Here is a 19,953-nt window from a genome sequence, read left to right as displayed (position 1 = left end):
TGACAGAAGTGGATGCCAGGATGAGGGAGCAGCCAGATGAAGAGGATTAAAGGTCTACCAGAGTAGACCTTTAGCTTACAGGTCTTGTTGCATTTTGGAATTTTGTATTTTCAGTACGTATTCAGGTGGAGTTTCTGTTTAGAGGGGTACAATGGTGAAAGGTTGACATCAAGACAGTCCTGAGCTTAAATCCGCCAACCTGCTGGAGCCTCTCTGTTTGGAGTTTGTATGTTGGCCATCAGTGTTACTGTGGGAGTGAATTGTTGTCTGTCTCTATGTGTTAGTCCTGCAATAGACTGACAAACTACCCAGGATGTGTCTTACCCTTTGCTCTATGACAGCTGCGATAGGCCCCAGCTTCCCCTGTGTACCTTTTATTGTTCCTGAAAGTTTTGGATATCAGTTTTCAGCTTTTTTCACTATTTTCTTTGAGGAGTTTTTGCATTAACTCTAAGTAATGGTTTGTTTAGTTTTTTACTGTTTCCTAAAGTTTTGTGTTTGTATACTTTACCCTGCAAACTTATCTTTAATAAAAAAATGATTATTTTACAAGAAACATCACAAATTTGTTGTTATTATTTGCAGTATTATTTTCAAAAGAATTGAACAAATAAAAGAAGAAAACGCCACATATGACAGGCTTATATCCCAAGATAATTTGCAATTCAGAATAGCATCAGTGTTTTTCATTTTTACTTTTGTTTGGTTTTATGCAACTACAAAAAATAAGGACCAGACACTCACAATCAAAACTCTAGTAAGGTCAGCTTAACTGACCAGTTAAATCAGGAACAACAGGAGTTACTGTAAAATCTGTACTTGATGCCAGACTAAAGCTGTGTGTGTAGAGAGCACTAAAATTATAGGGCTGGATCGATGTGCAGCCATCCTGTTTTATCAGACAGACAAATATATCTGCAGCCTGCATTAATGTAATTTCTTTTAGACACAGGTAATCAATATATGGTACATGTGGGGTTTTAGTACATATTTTTACTTAAGAGAAGAAGCCTGGATCCATTCACTGCCCATTCTGAGTAAATGTAACTCAAGTTTGACTGAAAACATAGAAATGATATTTTGAATTTGGATGTAAAAATGTTCACCCACATGTTTACAACATCTCTAAAATTAGAAATATCCTGTCTCAGAGTGACCCTGAAAAACTAGTTCATGCTGCTCTTAAGGTCTTAAATAATCAGGCCTCATCTTATCTTAATGGCCTTGTAGTACCATATCACCCTATTAGAGCACTTCGCTCTCGCACTGCAGGCCTACTTGTTGTTCCTAGAGTATTTAAAAGTAGAATGGGTGGGAGAGACTTCAGTTTTCAGGCCCCTCTTCTGTGGAACCAGCTTCCAGTTTGGATTCAGGAGACAGGCACTATCTCTACTTTTAAGATTAGGCTTAAAACTTTCCTTTTTGCTAAAGCATACAGTTAAGGCTGGATCAGCTCACCCTGAATCCTCCCTTAGTTGTGATGCAATAGGTGTAGGCTGCTGGGGGATTCCCATCATGCATTGAGTGTTTCTTCTTCAGTCACCTTTCTCACTCACTATGTGTTAATAGACCTCTCTGCATCGAATCATACTTGTTATTAATCTCTTTCTCTCTTCCACAGCATGTCTTTATCCTTCCCTCTCACTCCCCACCCGGTCGCAGCAGATGGCCCCGCCCCTCCCTAAGCCTTGTTCTGCCAGAGGTTTCTTCCTGTTAAAAGGGAGTTTTTCTTTCCCACTGTCACCAAAGTGCTTGCTCATAGGGGGGTCATATGATTGTTGGTTTTTTTCTCTGTATGTATGGCTCAGCTAGGGCCATACAATATAAAGCGCCTTGAGGCGACTGTTGTGGTTTGGCGCGTATAAATAAAATTGAATTGAATACATACATATATAAAAAACAACTGACAGTATACTATGTATTATAGATTATTCTGGTGGGAAGATGCCAAAATACATAGGCATTAGCAGCAAGGTTAAAGGGTAAACATATTATCCAAAATAAAAAATGTCTTGTGCTATTAGTTACAATATACATCAACATGCTCATGTACTCTAGTTGCAGGTTTAAGGGACAAAATAAAAGGTGTTCATGTGGCCATCAATAAATGGTAAACTACATATTCAAAGCCATACAAACAAATTGCAGTAAAACCTGCTTCAGAGAAAGATAAGATTTCCTGTTTGAATGTCAATAAAAATGGACAAAATCGTGCAGGACACAATGAGGCTATCTGTATTATATGTATAATTTATCACATTTAAGCCACACTTTCTAAGCCATAGGAAAAAAACCCTACTGAGCTGAGGAACCATGAAATATGAAACAGGACAAGTAAACAACAACAACAGACTTGTTATGAAAGAAAATTAGACAACATGATGTGTGCGAAGAAAAAAAGAAAATGTGCCAGAATGGCAGAGAATAGTGTTTGATTAGGACTCAAGCCCGTGCTTTCAAATTTGCTAAATTCAAAAGAGCACAGAAATCCTTAAAAAATTAAACAACAAGCCTCATGTGTGGCTGTGAAACTTCTGCTTGAATGGTTTTACAAAAGACGAGCAATGGTATCAGAAATGATCATGTTTCTCTGGTAAAAAGGCAAAAAACACACGTCTGTGGCCATCAAACCGCTGAGGCTACAAGTCTGCTCACATTGCACTAGAAAACTTATAAGATATTTAGCAAGTCAAATTAGTTCAACTGTATCGATCTGTTTTTAATGAATTCAGCCCTAGCTGAGCCAAACTTTTCTCTTATTTGGAATGTCAGTGCCAAAACTTTTCAAATTTCCAAATAATATCAATATGCATGAAATATGCATGAAATTGACAAGTAAAGCATGGCGTCAGAAATTAAAATACTTGGTGTTGAACATTCACACTGCTTAGTCACTATTACAGTGAATAAAAAAACTTAGAAAGCTAACCAACCTAAAGATTCATTCTCACTCACCAGCATGCCTCCAAAAAGCCATCAAACTGAACTTAAAGGATTGATCATTACATAGAAAGTAGTGTACATGACACCTGAACTTGAATCTTTTATAGGTTTTCCAGTTGCAATGTTTTTGATATTATAAATGCAAGAAATTTCACACAGACTTGTCACATAAAAACAAGATTTCCCTTCTAATGGGGACTCGTGACTACAAATGTCAAACTTTGTGTTTTGATATATTTGTCACTAGAGCATGGCTGTGCCAGCAAAGAAAGTTGTATTGAAGATATATCATGTTAGTGTTTCAAAGCTGTAATATTTCAATAACCTTACTGTAAAAGGGTTAGCTGTTGTTTTGCAACAACACAGAACGGCCCCTCTGGTACATAAGCAGTGCTGTGTGCTTCTCTTCACCTGAGTGTTTTAAAAATTCAGTGCTATTGGCCAGAGGAGCAGACAGCTTGGGTCGGTAGACTAAAAACAAAATTTAGGTGGCACTACTACTGACCCTGTCAACAGCAGCTAAGTCTGAAAAACTATGAGTCAATTGTGCTGTTGCACTGATCAGTACAGTTGTTGTCACAACAGCTTCAGTGAAACAACAATACTGTCTACTTATTAATGAAGCAAAGATGTAGGTATGGGTCCTTTTTCTTTTGCGTGAATTTACAAAATGAGTTTTTTATTAGTTTTATTTGGTGAGTCTATACACAGTTGAGGTCATGTACTTATGGTAATTTTGAGCTTTTAATGATCTCTTAAACTGATCTTTTTACAGGGTGGAAGGATTTACAGCATACAACTTTATCCAAATCTGAAATAAACTCTACAAGTTTGAGTTTATTTTGGATTTTCCCTAATCCACACACACAGGGTCAAATACATACATACACCCTTGGACATTTAATCTTTGGTTATCTGTTAGAAAGCTGCACCTCAACAAGATACTTTTGGTAGCCATCAACAGCTTTTGCATAATTCTGGCTGAATGTTTGACCATTCTTCTCTTCTTGGCAGAACTGGTGAGGTTTAGTATCTATTCTCATTTTTACCTGTTTACTTTTCAACTATATGGAAATCTAAAAAAAAATATTTCTAAAGTTGGCTTTAGAGAATAGGTTTTCTAAAACCAACTGTGAAGTCAAATAAAGAACAATCTGACTGTCAGTGATGTGAGAAGAAGTCATAAATAAATCCACCTACACAGAAAGCAGCAAGAAAGGTTTGTCAGACTGCAAAGTGGAGTGATGTCTGTTATTATTACTATTTATGTACCACGTACAAAGAGCTGAATATCTTACCCGCTTGCGCAAGTTACAGGTGAGGATGAGGTTGCGGGAGAAAGAGTTGGCGAAGGAACTGTAAAACTCCAAAACTTTGAGCAAAGCTTCCCTCTTGATGACGTGGAGGTCACAGTAGGTAAGTGCTCTAACATTTGCACACGCATGTGCAAGAGTGGTTTCTTTCCAAAAGACATCTCCGAACACGTCACCTTTTCCTGAGGACACAGTAAACAGGAAGAGCATTTTATTCATCAGTGATAACTATCGCAACATCAATTGTTTACAAAGATGACACCTGAGGTAAAGCACAGAGCAAGCCCTGCATGCCCCTACACAATCATTAAATTAATGCTGTGAAGTTATACAAGTTCCTACTGCTGTGGCACAGCACAGCCTAATGTTGGAAATGCTTACCAACAATGAGTTACAAGCACAAACACACTAAAAAGAGCGCTGAACGAGCTGGTGTTCTCAGTGGAAAGAAAGAGAAATCCTGTCCTGTTATCTATGTAACTGGAAAATCATGTAAGATTAGTTTTGTTATATCAATCTGTTGTATCTGCTTTTGTTTGGTAAAGTAAAATAAATCTCTGTATGTGTACAGCAGCTCTTTTTATTTTGCAATTTACATTTTGGGAGAAGTTCCATGTTTAATAATTTATTTTATTATACAAACACAAATTTGCATTTAAGAAAAGCTGACTTTTCTTTGTCTATGCTGTCAGTTATTGGACATACAAAGAAAATCATAATTGGCAAAATACAGTATCCGCAGGTCACACTTACAAAAAATGGTAAATGACAATCGGCCGATAAAACTGCAATTTGTGCATCTCTAGTTTAATTGAAGAAATATAGAAGCCTTTACACAGTATCTGATAGAAAGCATGAATACAGTGTAGAGCACAGTCACATAGGACTGGGGAGCTGTCGGCGAGCTTCTGGCAACTACCTGAATGAATGAGGCCTAAAATCTATAAAAGCTGAATATACTATAAAAGCCGTGTGGATGTCTGATATGGAGCCACATATACCGTTGCTGCATTATTCTGTGTTTTACCACCACCCACCAAAGTGTGAGTTTACATGAGTTAAATGGTCACACAGCATGGAAATGTCATTTATAAGAATTACATTAATATTTAATGAGAATGACATTAAATCTCTGTCTGAACCACACTCAGTCTACGCTTTGTTCCTTATCAACAGTTTTACCTGGCCAAGTCCATAGCAATCAGACCTGCTGATTTGACCATGTACATCATTAAAAGTTGATGGCAGCTGGCATGTAGTGGGTATGGATACAGTTATGTTGGCAGTTAGATAACTAATAAACCATAGAAGAAAACGGAAAAATTTTTTGAAACATTGACTGTAGAGTTCTGCTTCACTCTTGGGTGTTGATCAATATTTCTGAAGTATAGCAAACTTCTTTGAAGCACTTAGTCTTTGGAAATAGAAAGTTCACCATCCATGATGTGTATGGTCAGTAGATGGTAAATAGTTCTTGTATAGCCCTATTCTACTCCACTTGAGCATTCCAAGTGTTTTATAAGCATGTTGGCACTGTTGGTAAACCTGGGTGAGCTACAGACAGCCCATCTAGCTGCCTCTACTGTCAGATGGAGCAGGTGTACAAATCATGTGGTGCAATTGTTCTGTAGGCTACTGCTTGTGCAGTGGTTGGTCTCTGCCAACCAGTCGCAGAGAAGAGCAAAGCTCTACCATACAACAGGTTAACTAAAAGTAAAACCAACTGTTTCACAAAACATCTACTGTAGCCACTACCTGTGTTTTTTGTACTTTTTAAAAAACTTTATTAAATACCTACACACACAGAAGATAACTGCAGTAGCATGACAGAGTATGCACGAGGCTGCTACATAACCTTTGTTTTTTTCTAGGAGATTCATAAACTCTTTAAAATCTTTTTAAAAAAATACAGTAGGGAAAATATCTGAAGGGAAAATATCTTTTTATAAAGTTATGACCTAGTAAATAAAAAAATTCAGCTAAAACCTTGTGGATGACGAAGTAGATGACATATAGCAGACGTATATATGTATAGCAGATGAATGAGTATTTACACTTGTGAGCACCTCCTGAGCAGTGCCATGCTTGTTGTCATAATAACAACACAGGAAGAGAACAACAATTATAGGAAAGAACGAATACATCAAGTCATCAAAAAATGTTTGTGAGTGATGAATCCCATTATGAAATCAATGTATCTTAAATAGGCAGCAAACAGAATATAATGGTGCTTCTGCATGACTTTTCCCAGAAGACATCTAGGTGCACTCTGAGCTCAAAAAAGTGAAGACGAGACTCAAATCTGTGTCAAACCTGCCACAACTATCGTCTCAGCATTTTTCTGACAGCTGACCTGGATAAGACGCGACAAAAAGCAGTCCACACTGTCCACAAGCTGTCACAACACGCTGAGTAATATACGTATACTGCTTCCAACATACAGTCGCAAAATGAAGCATGTATGCCACCGTGGGTGTGTGAGTGAGTGAATCTCATCTTGACAATCCCTCCTTTGCACCCCTGAGGGCCCATTTCCTTCTGAACATCCAACAGAGGCTCAGGCAGCAGGACTCATCTGGAATGAGCTCCCTGGAGACCCACAGTTCCTTGCCAATTAGCAGTCTGGATGTGGATGTGGTCACGCGGACCAGGGGGTGCTGAAGATGGTGGAAATGTGTGCACTGAATCTAACGCTTACAATGAGATTATAGATGGAGGAAGATGGATACATTGGGGCCATAACCCCCATTTCCAGGCTCTGCAATGCTCCTGATCACTCAGACACATCTAAAGCCTTCATATTATTCTGCCTGACTGCTAAAAGGAAAGTGGTGTACAGAAAAAAAAGAAATCATCAACTCTCTCTCCTAAGTTTTCAGCAAACACTGATAAGCTTTGTTAGAAAGTTGCATTCATACCTGCTAATAAGTAGCAAGTAACAGACTAATAAAATACTAGAATTTTACTCACCAAAACTGAAGCATAAACTTTGTTGCAGATTCTACCTCATAGCACAGCATATAATTTAATCTGGGGCAGAGGTTGGTGTGCCCACAGAGAGCCTGCAGCGGGCTATTTTGGGTCGCTATATAGATTTTCTATGGGCAAGACTATTATGGGTTGCCCACAGAAAACTGTGATGGGGGACCTTCAGGGTAAAACTACTATGAGGCCTGTATGGGCTAACCCACAAAGCAGCCACAGAGGGTTTTCTGTAAGCAAGCCCACTGTCAGGTACCCAGAGAATTCCCTCTTGGGGGTCCAAAAGGGCAAAATTGCTACAGGCCCCACATTGGCTACCTTTGCCCATAGATAACCCATGTTTAAGTGTTGTTCTGTGACTCTAATTAGAAAACTTGCTCAAGCCCCTTGTGTCTGCAACCTGTTAATTAATGAAACCACACCCTTAAGCTTAAGAATTAGTATCACTTGTGGTGACAGCAAAACTTGCAGACTTTGAAACAAATAGCTGATGGGTTGTAGCAGCCACCACATTAGAGGCTTAAAACTATAAACCAGCCTAAAATGGCAATTACCAGTTCGCATTCTCTAAACAGATACATTGCAAATTGCATTTTTCTTGCCCTCATCAATCATATGCTGGTCTGCCAGTCTGGCATCAAAAGTTTGAGATGATGAAATGGAAATAGAGCTGACTAGCATGTTCTAATATTTGTTCTTGTCATTTGGAATGTATGTGTGGCTGGTTTTCTCTACTATAGATAATCCTCAACAACAGTTCAGCATTTTCTGTTTTTCTGCAATCCAGATTTTGATCTGATTTAACCATCTATGACTAAAAAACCCTCACAAGAACAGCTTATTCAGATGGCTGGTAGTGAAAATGTTACAGCATGGCCTGTAAACAAAGCCCACATTTTACTCCACCTTTGCTTTTGTGACCAGCCTTAATGATTTTGGCTTCTCGGGCCAGACCACAAATTGTACTACCATGGCCCTGGGATGCTGCACTCCTTCCTCTTGTAGTATCTTTAATTTGACTGTTTTATATGCTGTGAGGGAGTGCTCCCTTTTCCTGATTGGGGCATGCACTTGCTCTTCATCCTGCCTTCCTCCCCTTCCTCCCCTCACCAACTGATTGGATCAGTGCCATAGTTCTATGCTGCACCCTGAGAATATATATATATATTTCTGTGTTTTTTTTAAGTGCTGTCAACTTGCCATTGAAGGCCGCTGTGATTTAGTATGAGCACTTAAACAATCTTTGCTCTTTGTAACTTTATGTGAGGTTACTAGTAGTGTTGGAGAAACAGAGTTCAGGGTAGGGTTAGAATTCTTTAGCATTGTTTTTTATAGTCCTTTATCCTCCTGCTATTTCCTGGAGAATGAGCCAAGAGTTAGACCTTTCTCTCTGTTAACTTAGATGGGGTCAGGGGCCTCACTTCCATTTTATTATTTTTAAATAGAATAGTTAGGTAGGTTGGGACATTTCTGCTAGAATTCAGCTTTTTGTTTCAATTTTTTTTAGATTAAGTCGCACCCATTTGCCCTGGTTAAGCTGTGCTTGATTTGTATTTCCCTGTATAAACTTTATTCAGTCAGAGTGTGTCCAAACTTTGCTTGGACCTCTGAACACTACTTTCCTATTCCATGGACGCTGCGGCGTAACAGTACAATTATCTTCTTTCTTCATGTTATTTCAACATAAAAACTAAAAACATTGAAAACTATGAAGAAAAGAGACAAATCAATCACAGCTCAGTAAATAACTTTACATTAAATGAATGTGAAGTGCATTCCATCATCACCTGATTTTAGAATGCCAATAAACAGGCTACCTTCGATCTCATAATAACCTAGTTTACTTGTTCAATCACATCTCATCCCGAAACTGTTTCAGTATAGTCTGAGGGCTTTAAATGTTCAATTTGGGGAAAACAGTCTTGTTTTTTTCTGATCTTTCACTAAGGAACCCCATGCTGAAACAGCCTTGGCAGAGAAAGCAACAGATGTTAATTCCTCCCTGCTGAATTTACTTCCAAGGTTTGTTTCCCCCGTATTATCCCGACCCTCTGTGACACACTGTACACTAATACATCTTTGATCCCACTGGAATCCTACAGGACTCGCTGGGTGCCAAATCTTAGCCAACATAAACAAACCAGAAAAAAAAAGAATCAAAACAGATCACAGCTTTTCTTAGGCATCAGTGTCACTGAGACAAATGCGGTGTTATCCGGTGGTATTTGTGCAGATGAATGGATTTGCTCTAAATGAGTTACACTGGAGAATTTCTTCTCTTTGCAAACACCAACTCACAGTTAACATTCTGACATATGTGTATCCCCCATCAGCAGAAAAAGAAATTACCTGTGGGTGGATGTGCCCTTCTATTGCTTTATCTAGCAGTGCAGCTCAACCTGATGGCAGTCCAATAAGATACATGTCAAGGTGGTACTTAGAACCGGTGTGCTGATGCTGCTGTAACCACTGTCAGCCCATTATCCTGAACCGAGTAGGTGGAGATAGTTATACAGCTGCAGTGACACTGATATCCTCCAACAGCAGCATTAATGGTCCTTACTGTATTAGAAGCACCACTATTACCATTTGAAGCCCATGTTGGCCTTGCCACAGATAAACTGTCCACTTGTAGAAATGTTGTCGATATGAATGATTAATAATTTCTAATGAAGATATAATTAAGTTCATTCTATCCTCAACAACAGGAACTTGAACTGCCTCAAAGTCCCAACATGACAAACAAGGTATTAATCAACACTACTTACTCTAATGAGATGATTAATTAAAATAATTGGTGAATTAATTAGAGAATGTTGCTGTATCTGCTTACAGCAAAATGTCCACAGTATTTACACAAGCTTTATGAAGTGTAACCAAGGTCACCTGAAGGTCTGAGAGGGTTTAAGCACCTGGGAAGGGATCTCAAGACTGCATTGTAGGTGGTTGACAGCTGGTGTCGTAAGCCACCACCTCTGTTTAATGATGGTTGTTTACAGTAGATGCAGAAGGCTTCCTTTGCTCGTCTTTCAAACCATCTGTCTTTATGGTCAGAAATGTGAATGTTCTTCTTCGGGTACAGATATACACCTGAGTCTTGACATGTTGAGGTAGCTGTTGAGGTGTTGTGCCACGCATTTGTAGAGTGGCTGTTTGGTTTGTCTTATGTAAAGGTCTCAGCGCGCTTCACCACACTGCACAGCATAGACTATGTTGTGTAGCTTATGTTTAGGAGTTTTGTCCTTGGGGCAAACCAGATTTTGTCTGACGGTGGGCTGGGCCTGAAGTGCACTGGGATGTCAAACTTAATTAAACTGTCCCAAGTTTCTCTGACAAACCTGAAACATAAGGGATGGCAATGTTGTGTTCCATTTCTTTCGTTGAGCCTTACAGGAAACGTTTTCTGTTGAGAATTTTAGGGTCCTGACTACCCCGAGTTTATGTTAGGTGGTGGGAGTATAAGAGTAGAGTAGGTACTGGTCTTTGTATTTGAGTTTCTGGTAAACTTCAGAGTTGAGGCTACAGTATCCAGTCTTAGTTATTAGAGTAGAAGGTTAATTGGTGTACCTGGATTTAGTTGATAAGTAGTTGGAAACACACCATAAACTGCAAGGTTCAGTGAATTCTAATACATGCTTAGACATGCCATGATATCAGGTTAAATAAGCATGTTAACACCCTGGTGTCTATAGCAGATTTCAGTAAAACTATATTGGTTAATATTAAGGGTGTGGCCAATGTCTGCCTGAAGCCACCTCAAGCAATAAAGCTGAGTTTGTACACAGAAGAACTCATAACAACAGTGAGTTAGATGTAGATGAATATACTAGTAATATTAATACTGATAATAAGAAAAAAAATACTGGCACTGTGGGTGAATTGTTAAGTATCACTACTCTGACTCAGATGTTATCTCACTGCACTCTTGAGATAGTCATTAAAAGCAGCACTGCCTTAAAAAAGATATTACCCTCTCTGTGGAAGGTTCCCTTTTATCATTGTCTCTTTAACCTGTGCTTCTAATATATTCCTCTTTTAATGTATTACACATCAAAAAAGCTCCACGATCATTCTTAGTACCATATTTTGTAATGCGGCCAATGCACACTTGTATGTGATTAGAGGCTCATCTCCTGCTGCTCACTGTTTCTCACTGGGCCAGAACATATTGCTATATGAATAGGAATCCAGACCAAAATCCCCTTCTCATAACAAAGCAGCATGAATATCTGAAAAATTAATCAGCTCGTCATTTGAGGGAAAAAAAGAAGTAAATTTTCTCAGAGTTATACCAGAGGAGAAATCAATAAATATATAATACAGGCTAAAAGCCTGATTGTGAGCAGTTCCCTGTTTATTCTTCTGCTCTTCCAAGTCTATGATGCCTGGATGAAAGAAGGAGGAGAAACATTTTCTTTTTCTTTAAATAGAAATGAAACCTGATCAGAAAACTGATGAAATTGAAGCAATTCTGATAAATGTAGAGGACTTTAGAGTGATTTGTCCTTTTGCTAATAATCCAAAATTTAGAACCAAAGTGCCACCGCACAAAATTGGTTTTCATACAACGCATCGTACACATCATGTCTGTAATGTAACGTACATAGCATAAAATTTTTGTTTTTTGGATGAACCTTTTAATTTTTTCCCAGATTTTACCTGATATGACAAATCTACGGAGCCCCGCAAGGTACACTGGGGAAAAAAAGATGTACTTTTGCAAAATCCTGCAAAAGTTTTTAATTTAATTGCAAGCACTTCCAGGTCAGTACTGAGTCCTTGGTCGGTAATCTGGCATGCTGAACATTTCCCGGTGGGCTGACGGATCAATTGAAGGGCTGCTGTGCACCAGCCTCACAACACTGACAGATGCCCATAGGTTCATTCTTTTTTATTACAGACACTGTATTGCTCAGCATCACTTTTGCTGTGTGTTCAAGCACCTTATAGAACAGAGTTTAGTGTGGAAGAAGTAATGAAAGCTGAAAAGCTGAGAAACTAAAAATAAATGCAGCAAATGTTAGCTGTCGGGGCTGCTGATGCTGCACCATCAACAGTAGTACTAAAATCAACTAGTAACAATTCCTCACAGTCGCTGCAGTCTCAATATCAATAATCAAACAAAATGAAATACATTTGTTTATTTATTTGAGCTGTCATGGTGGGCTGCCTGGACCAAAAATGTCAGGGCCAATTTTTTTCTCCCAGTCCAACCCTTGAAACAATCATAGCTCACCCACGGGAGAGATTCATAGATTTTTATTTTGAGCTTGGCCTAAACTATATGGACATTAAATCAGCACTTTGCAATACACATGTTTTTTATATAAGAGACAGACATCTGTAGAGAGATCTTGGTGTAAGGGAACACACTCATCGCAAGGCATATGATGGTTTTGGTTGAATTCATTGACAACCAGCTGCAGTAAGCTGGACAGCTTCACGGGTACCGATGGAAGTACGATAAATGCAGGGGAAAAACTCTTTCTCAGGATCACGCAAAAGCACTTCTGTTTTTTCTCTCCAAGGAGCCTTGCAGGGCTCCGTAAAAGGCTGGTAATTTTTTCCCCTAACATATTTAATAATGGAGTTAAGACTATATGTAGTGTGTTTACTTTATGTGTGTTAATTTGTATGTCTTTGTTCTCCACGCTTCCACATTTCCACACTCAGATACTTTATTGTCCCTCAAGAGAAAATCTGTTTCCACAGCCTGTGTATGGAGACATTAAAGAGCCATTTTAAAAACACACACTGGCATTACCACAAGTATCTTTGTTGTTCCAGAATATGTGTGCACATACTTGTGTGTCCACCTGATGCCACTGTACACTAATGAGAGCAGAGTGTGTTACATGCTCAAGGAGCAGCCTCACCACTCAGCCTGGGGAAAAATCACTGCTTCTAAAACCACATCCAGCACAAAACAGCTTCATCCTCCTTTTCTTGCTCCTCCCTCCTTCTGCCTCACCTTATTTCCATTTATTTCACTTCTCTCTTTAAGTTGTATGATCATACTTATTTTCTCCTTCCCTCTTTTTACCATCAATCCCTCCATCTCCTTTTTATTATTTTATTTGTATAAGTCGACTGTGTTTTTCTCCCCCTTCCTTTGTTCCTTCATCCTTTCCTCAACCTTTCTATCCTGCAGTCTACTCTCTCTTCCGCTCTCCACCTAGGATCATTGCATTCCGCGTTTTTTTTATTCCTCCATTTTGAAATCACTTTCTTTAGAAGGATTCACTTCTTTAGCAGGGTATGATCAGACAGCTACCTCTTCTTTTCCCTTCCACCTTTCCTTTCTTCGATTCTGCTGCTGTCCCTTTACATCCTATAGTGCATTCTGCTTACTTTATTATAATACATTACTCTTTCCCTGTCTTGTCCTTGTCCTTGTTTCCCACCATGAGCTCTGGTGCTGAAACAACTTCTTTTCTTTTTCACTAAAAGGAAAAAAGGCTAAGAATGGGACAGAAATCCGAAGAGGAAAACTTTGCAGAAGGAGGCAATTATTAAAGTGAAGTCTTCTTTTCATGCCAGGAACATACAGAAAAAACCCTTATCTTGCTTCCTTTAACCTTTACTATTTATTGCAATTCTTCTCACCCTTTCCAAGATCTTGTCGTTCTCCTTACACCTACACTGGCCTCCCTCCATCCTCCTCTCAGTGTGCAGGCTATGATCAGACAGCTACCTTGTTCTCCAGCACAAAAGACGAGTTGCAGCCCTAAGCACCGCTACTGAGGAGACGTTTTCTTGGTTGCTATGCAACACAAACTTTAACAACAACTTGCAGGCAATCCAGTTAGGATCAGATGGGCTTGTTGCTACCCACAGTGAATTCTGTGGAGAGATTTTCAAATTCAATAAACAGTACTTAATTATTTCTTTCACCACCTGTGGCGAGGATATTCAAAGATCGTTGAGTTTCAAGGTGTTCTATACCTCATGTTACATTATACATGCAGTCGTTGTGAGTCATATTTTATCTGTTTATCTAGTTATATAAAACATATAAATACATTTTAAAAACTATGTTTTGTGCTATCATGCATACATAAATTACATAAATGAAGATATTTTGTGTGTTTGTGTGGTTTTGTCTGATTCTAAGAGTCTATAATGAGTCTATAGTTATTATCACAACAGTAATGACACTGTTTTAATGATTATAAGGGCTATTATAATGAGCAAGTTGAGCTGTTACAAAGTGCCAAGGCAAAGATAAAAGCAGTGTAAAAATGTGTGTGTGGCTGGATGAATGAGAATTGCAATAGAAAGTGCTTTGAGTACTCAACTGAGTAGAAAACCATTTACCATAGAGAGTTACTGAGTGAGGAGAGCGCTGGAAACTTTAACACACCACCGATCCTGTTCTGTAACTTTACATGGGTGTGGACACGTGGCTGAGTGGAATATCTCAGAGGGATACAATTTTACTAACTGATTTGTTACATCTTATTGACACATTTCATTTCATTATTTCATTCATTCAGTTTTATTGCTAACTCAGATTTGCTGTAGTTTCATTTCAAGCATCTAGTTAATGGAACTTGACACGATGATTCATATCACCTGTGGCGGATTCTGCCTCCTAAACAGGTGCTCTTTGTAATGTGGCACTGAATGAGGAAGTGTTGAGTCAAAAGCAAACAGGAGCAGAATATAAAAAACAAGAGTGCTCATCACAAATATAATTATAAATGCAACTCTAAAACAGAGGTGATTGGAAATAATGGCCTTGCTCTTTTTTCAGTCGAGGTACATTTTAAGCCTATTAAATAGGGAGCTAATATGTTAGAAGGTTGCTGCAAATTAATACAAAAATATCAGGAGGTTCCTCAGGAATATAAAATGAAAATCAAGCAAAACTTGGGTTGAATCAGTTTTAAAGGAGACAATAATTGCCAGTTAGCACTGATGTGGTCTCCAAAATCTTTCTGAAAGAGCACATTTTAACCTCACATTTTAACATTTAACTGGATTTAAGAGTTTGGACACTGAAAGAACAGAGTTTCACTGCTGCAGTAGAATCAGTAGACTCTCTGTGTGACTCTGATTTGAACAGTGAGGCGCTGTAAAGCCCTATGCTATCAAAATGTCAGTGCCATGGTTTAAAGATATAACGATAAGTGTAAAACAAACACAACCATGTTAAAAATATATTTCAGTGCAATCTTTATCCTGTCTGTCTCCACAGTATCAGCAGACAACTAGCTGACAATTTACTGATTAATGACCCCAGTTAGATGAAGCAATTTATCAAACATTTAATATGCTCTTTATGAACCTCAGGCTGCTTCCTCGCCTGCTGCAGCCTCCTAATGATGTCAAGGAAGCAAAGAGGCAACACAAACGGAGACTCTGCAGAGACCAGATAAGACAATAAGGCCCACTCTGACGTATTTTTGCCCGTAACCTTCATCTGCAACTGATTTGGTGATCTACGTGAGACTCATAGCTGCATTATAGCAGTTAACAATATTACATGCCAGAAACAGCAAGGGATTACTGTATTCCCTAACATTTGAACATCAAGCGCCAAGAGCCCACGCCATCTTGTCCGCTGATCACGCTGCATTCCTTCACACATAACTGGTGTGATCTAGTCCCATTTCAGAAGGTGGCATCCTGTTCCAGATCATTTTCCAATAATGTCATTTGATTGTCTCAGCCGCAGGTGATAAGTGAAAAATTCACTGGTCACCTATAGAAAACATGTGCTCCAGCTTCTGGAAACATGAGACTGCAGAGCCCATAGAGGCAGGCATCTAAAATGAGTCTATGTTGGACGATGAAAAGACATCCACTACGACCACATCTGGGCTATAAAAAGCTCGTACACGGAGGTGGATGTCAACATTAGAGCATCAGTAGACATAAAAAAAGAGGTCACCTGATTTGGAGACAAACTTTTTATATGTAAAAAAGATCACTGCAGTCGGAATTTGGGGAATGGCTGGTTTACAAATAATGCTTGGGAAGGGAAAGTGAAAGACAAAGAAAGAAACATAAAAACTGCCAATTTAAAGACTGTTTACAGAAAATAATTGTGTATATATATTTTTTTTCTGTAGCTTTGTTTACATATATATAGATATATAGATAGATAGAGATACCGATAGATCTATCTATCTATCTGTATATCTAAAAACACCCGTAAGTGAAATCATAACAACTATTTCTGCATGCGCCTGCCTCTATAACCACAATGTGTAGTGTCATAGAGGCAGGCACATGCAGAAATACTTATTGGCTGGAGGGTGATGAAGATTATGATCTTCATTTCAAAGGTGAGAAAAGGAAGGTGAAGACAAGAACAGAAGACTAGAAGTAGTGTAGAGAGAAGGAGGTGAGGTTGAAAGATGAAGGTAGAGGGGGGATGGAGGAAAAGTTAAGAGAACTACTTGTTTAAAGGAGAGAGAAGTGGAGAGAGGAGGAAAGAATAGAAAATTATGGCTCAGCCTGAGCTGAACCTTCATCTCCTCCACCTTTGTGTTGCTGGGAGATTTTTTTGCTTTTGGAAGCAGCTCCAGATGCAGCTCTAGTTCTGGGCTTTTTTCTCCTGCTCCTTCACCTTCATCAACTCTTTTACTTTCCTTTGTAACATTTCCTTTGCTTCTTTTTCCTGCCTTTTCAGCCACTTGAGGGCTTTTTTACACTTTCTCTGTAAGTTCAGTGTCTGCTATTTCTGTCTTAATTCCCATTACTTCCATCTTCTCCTCTACCAGTGTTGTCTGGACTTCCAACAATTCCTTCTTTGCATTTTCAGCTTTCTTCTTTGCACACAGTATAAAGAGTTTGTCTTTGTAGAATGCTGTGACTTTGCTGAGTTTGTCTATTGTCACCTTGTTCTCCTTCAGGCTGCATATCTCTTTGTGAATCCTCTTTTAACTGGAAGTTCTCAGCCTGGGTTGCTTCTCAATCAATTCACAGATGATAGTTTGTGGAGCAGCACTCACCAATCCTGTTGTTCTTGGTTCATTTCAGCCTTTTCACCTGGAAATGCAGCTACATTAGAGAAGTTAAGAGTAGTTGATGTTTTCTTCTTCTCATGTTGCCTGTAGCAGACTGTAGTTTCTATCTTGTTGCACAGCTGCTTATGTAGACACATTTCTCTAGCAGTTGTAGATGTGGTAATGTGTCCGCTTACTGACAAATCAGACAGTAGGAGGAGCTAAAACATTTTAATAGTGTCTCAAGTCTTTGTTTTCCTGAATAAGCATCAGTAATAAATACAGAGTCCTATATGCAACTTTATTGCTTGATTTTTTAAAACCTTGTGGCTGCAAACAAAAGTGCCGCCTCGTTCTCATGTTGTTGCATTCACAAAGTTGAGCGTCCACATCGCCTTGTATTGTGACGACAATACCCTGTTGGCTTTTACGGCAGAGGCGTAAAAACGAAAACTCTCTTATGGAAATTTTAACAATTGCCCTTAACAATAGAGATAGAGATAAGTTTTTTATCTTTCTCAGGGTCAGGGTGAGTCAGTCCAGCTGGTAGAAAGATACCCTGAGTGTGTTGAACCTGCTTCGTACCTCAGTTCTACTAAACAGTCTATTTGTTCTAAAGTTTGAAACATGCTCTGCCTACACTGAACAGTACACCAAAAGCTGCTCCTGTTGCCTTGCAAAAGCAGCTGTTGACCAATGGATGCTGTGAAAAATTTTACTTTTTCTGGTTGTTTCATTGTTTATTAAAGAAGACATGTCCAAGTATCCCAGGCTGAGATGGAAAGGCAAAATAATGCTGGACAGAGGAGCTGGGTCCACCTCAGGAAAGTTCAAGCGATCGGCACTTTATTTCCTGCATTCTGGTGAACGTTTTCCCCAAATGTAATTGAACAGCTCAGAAGTGTTTCAGCAGTATTTCTGCTCATGTTCAGAACTTTCTGTACTTTGCTGTCACACAGATCTGTGTTTTAGAACTCGCGTTCATCTCAACAAGTCTGTCTCAAAACAGGAAGCACAGGAAACATTATCCTAACAATAGGAAAATAACCATCACACCAATGTCACACTCTCACCCTTTACATACTAGCGTCTCCATCACTGAGATCATAACAGCGATTTTTGTGGATGTGCATGTTTGTGCATGTGCTACTTCATCTAAACCTCTGCACATGCACCAGATGATCTTTTGCTGTGCAGCTTTGCACTCATTCTTCATACTAATAATCTTTTGTTCTTGTTGTTCGCTGTTGGTAAACGCTCATTTGGGGCCCGCTGATGATTATGAGAAAGCGCCTTTCACTGGATGCTTTGAGCATCAGTGCTATCTGTGCACACCTCAATAAAAAGCATTTTCCCTTTCTTCTCTCTTTCTTCTCTAACTCATAAATATTATACAGTACAAGGCAGCGGAGAGCAATATGCACAGCAGCAGATAAGAGACGCGCTGTTTGTGTTTAACACTTGAAAGTCCAAACTGACGTCAACTTACTGACGTGATTGAACATAACTATTAAAGTGGCTCGTCTCTGAAGGGTGCCCACACATGTACTTTCTCTTGTTTGTAAGTTTAAAAGTCAAGTACAAAAACAGCAGGTCCAACTGTTTCATTTAAAGAACTACTTGTTTATCTTGTGTGCGTGGAGAGGTTTTCATAACCTGTTGTGTTGTGAAATCTGCTCAGATATTAAAGGTCAAAAAGCACAAAAACCATAAAGGTTTTCTTGCTTTTAAAAGAATCTTGAGATCAAACGATTTAACAAATCCACCTGTCACCTGGTTAACCTTCTCACTGGCAGCCCAAAATACACAAAATTATGTTTCTGCATTTTCAGATGTTAAAGTAGTTTAAGTGTTTAATGAAATTTTCTTCCTGACTTGACCTGTTGGGTTCTCATGAACTGTTCTCATGAAATGTGTCCCTTTTCCCTATTCAGTATTTATTGTGCATGTACAGCTTTGAACATGCCAGTCTCCTTACCTCAGTCTACATTTTGAGAAAGACTTTTTTGTTGTTGTTGCACAATGATAACTAATTTAAGAATTTCTACTTTCTACAAACATGGCATTATATCCAAATGATGACTACGTGAATATGTTTGTTGCTTAAAGGTCAGAAAAGAAAAGGTGATGCTTTGCAATTTTTTTGACCAAATATTAAAGTTCAATTTTCAAAGCTGTCAGAATCAAACTAAGAAACACAATATTTTATTAATTCAGTGATCACGTACCTAAGATGGCAATGACTTCATCGTCCTGGATGACCTCCAGTGACCCCGACACCACGAAACAGAGGGTGTCAACGCTCTCCCCGGCGTGAAAGATCAGGTCTCCTGGTGCGCAGTGGGTGGTCTGAAACTCCACTGCCAGTGAGCGCAGGCAGCCATCACTAGCTAACCTGAATGCTGGATGTTCATTGAACACCTGAATAAGAGAATCAGATTGGAGAGTCAGACTGGGAAAAAAATGACCAGCCAGGATGTGGTGCATTATACTGCTGAAAAAGGCCACAGCCATCAGGGAATAGGGTGTACACAGCCTGCAACAACGCTTAGGTAGGTGGTACGTGTCAATGTAACATCCACATGGATGGCAGGACCCAAGGTTTCCCAGGGGAACACTGCCCAAAGCATTACACTGCTACCACCGGCTTTTCTTTTTCTTTTCAGCATTAATGACAGTTTTTAGACCAAATTTTAAAGTAAGTTTTTCTTTCAACGGCTTTGGATTGCTGATGCTCGAGGAACACAGACACACTACAG

The 19,953-nt window shown here is 39.0% G+C and overlaps 1 protein-coding gene across 3 annotated transcripts in view; it reads right to left on the bottom strand.

The window, feature by feature from the left end:
- Positions 1–19,953, bottom strand: part of kcnh5b (potassium voltage-gated channel, subfamily H (eag-related), member 5b) — a 199,710-nt gene that overhangs the window by 71,072 nt on the left and 108,685 nt on the right. For all 3 annotated transcript variants that reach the window (XM_025901102.1, XM_003451194.5, XM_025901103.1), the window contains exons 11-12: positions 19,423–19,615; positions 4,242–4,438 (exon numbers count right to left, since the gene is read on the bottom strand). In XM_025901102.1, the coding sequence (XP_025756887.1) occupies positions 4,242–4,438; positions 19,423–19,615 (390 nt within the window). The remainder of the gene's footprint in view (positions 1–4,241; positions 4,439–19,422; positions 19,616–19,953) is intronic.

The sequence above is a fragment of the Oreochromis niloticus genome, linkage group LG19, assembly GCF_001858045.2.
Source record: "Oreochromis niloticus isolate F11D_XX linkage group LG19, O_niloticus_UMD_NMBU, whole genome shotgun sequence".
NCBI lineage: Eukaryota > Metazoa > Chordata > Actinopteri > Cichliformes > Cichlidae > Oreochromis > Oreochromis niloticus.
The sequence above is the reverse complement of the archived record's forward strand: the minus strand, read 5'-3'. Positions and strand labels throughout refer to the sequence as shown.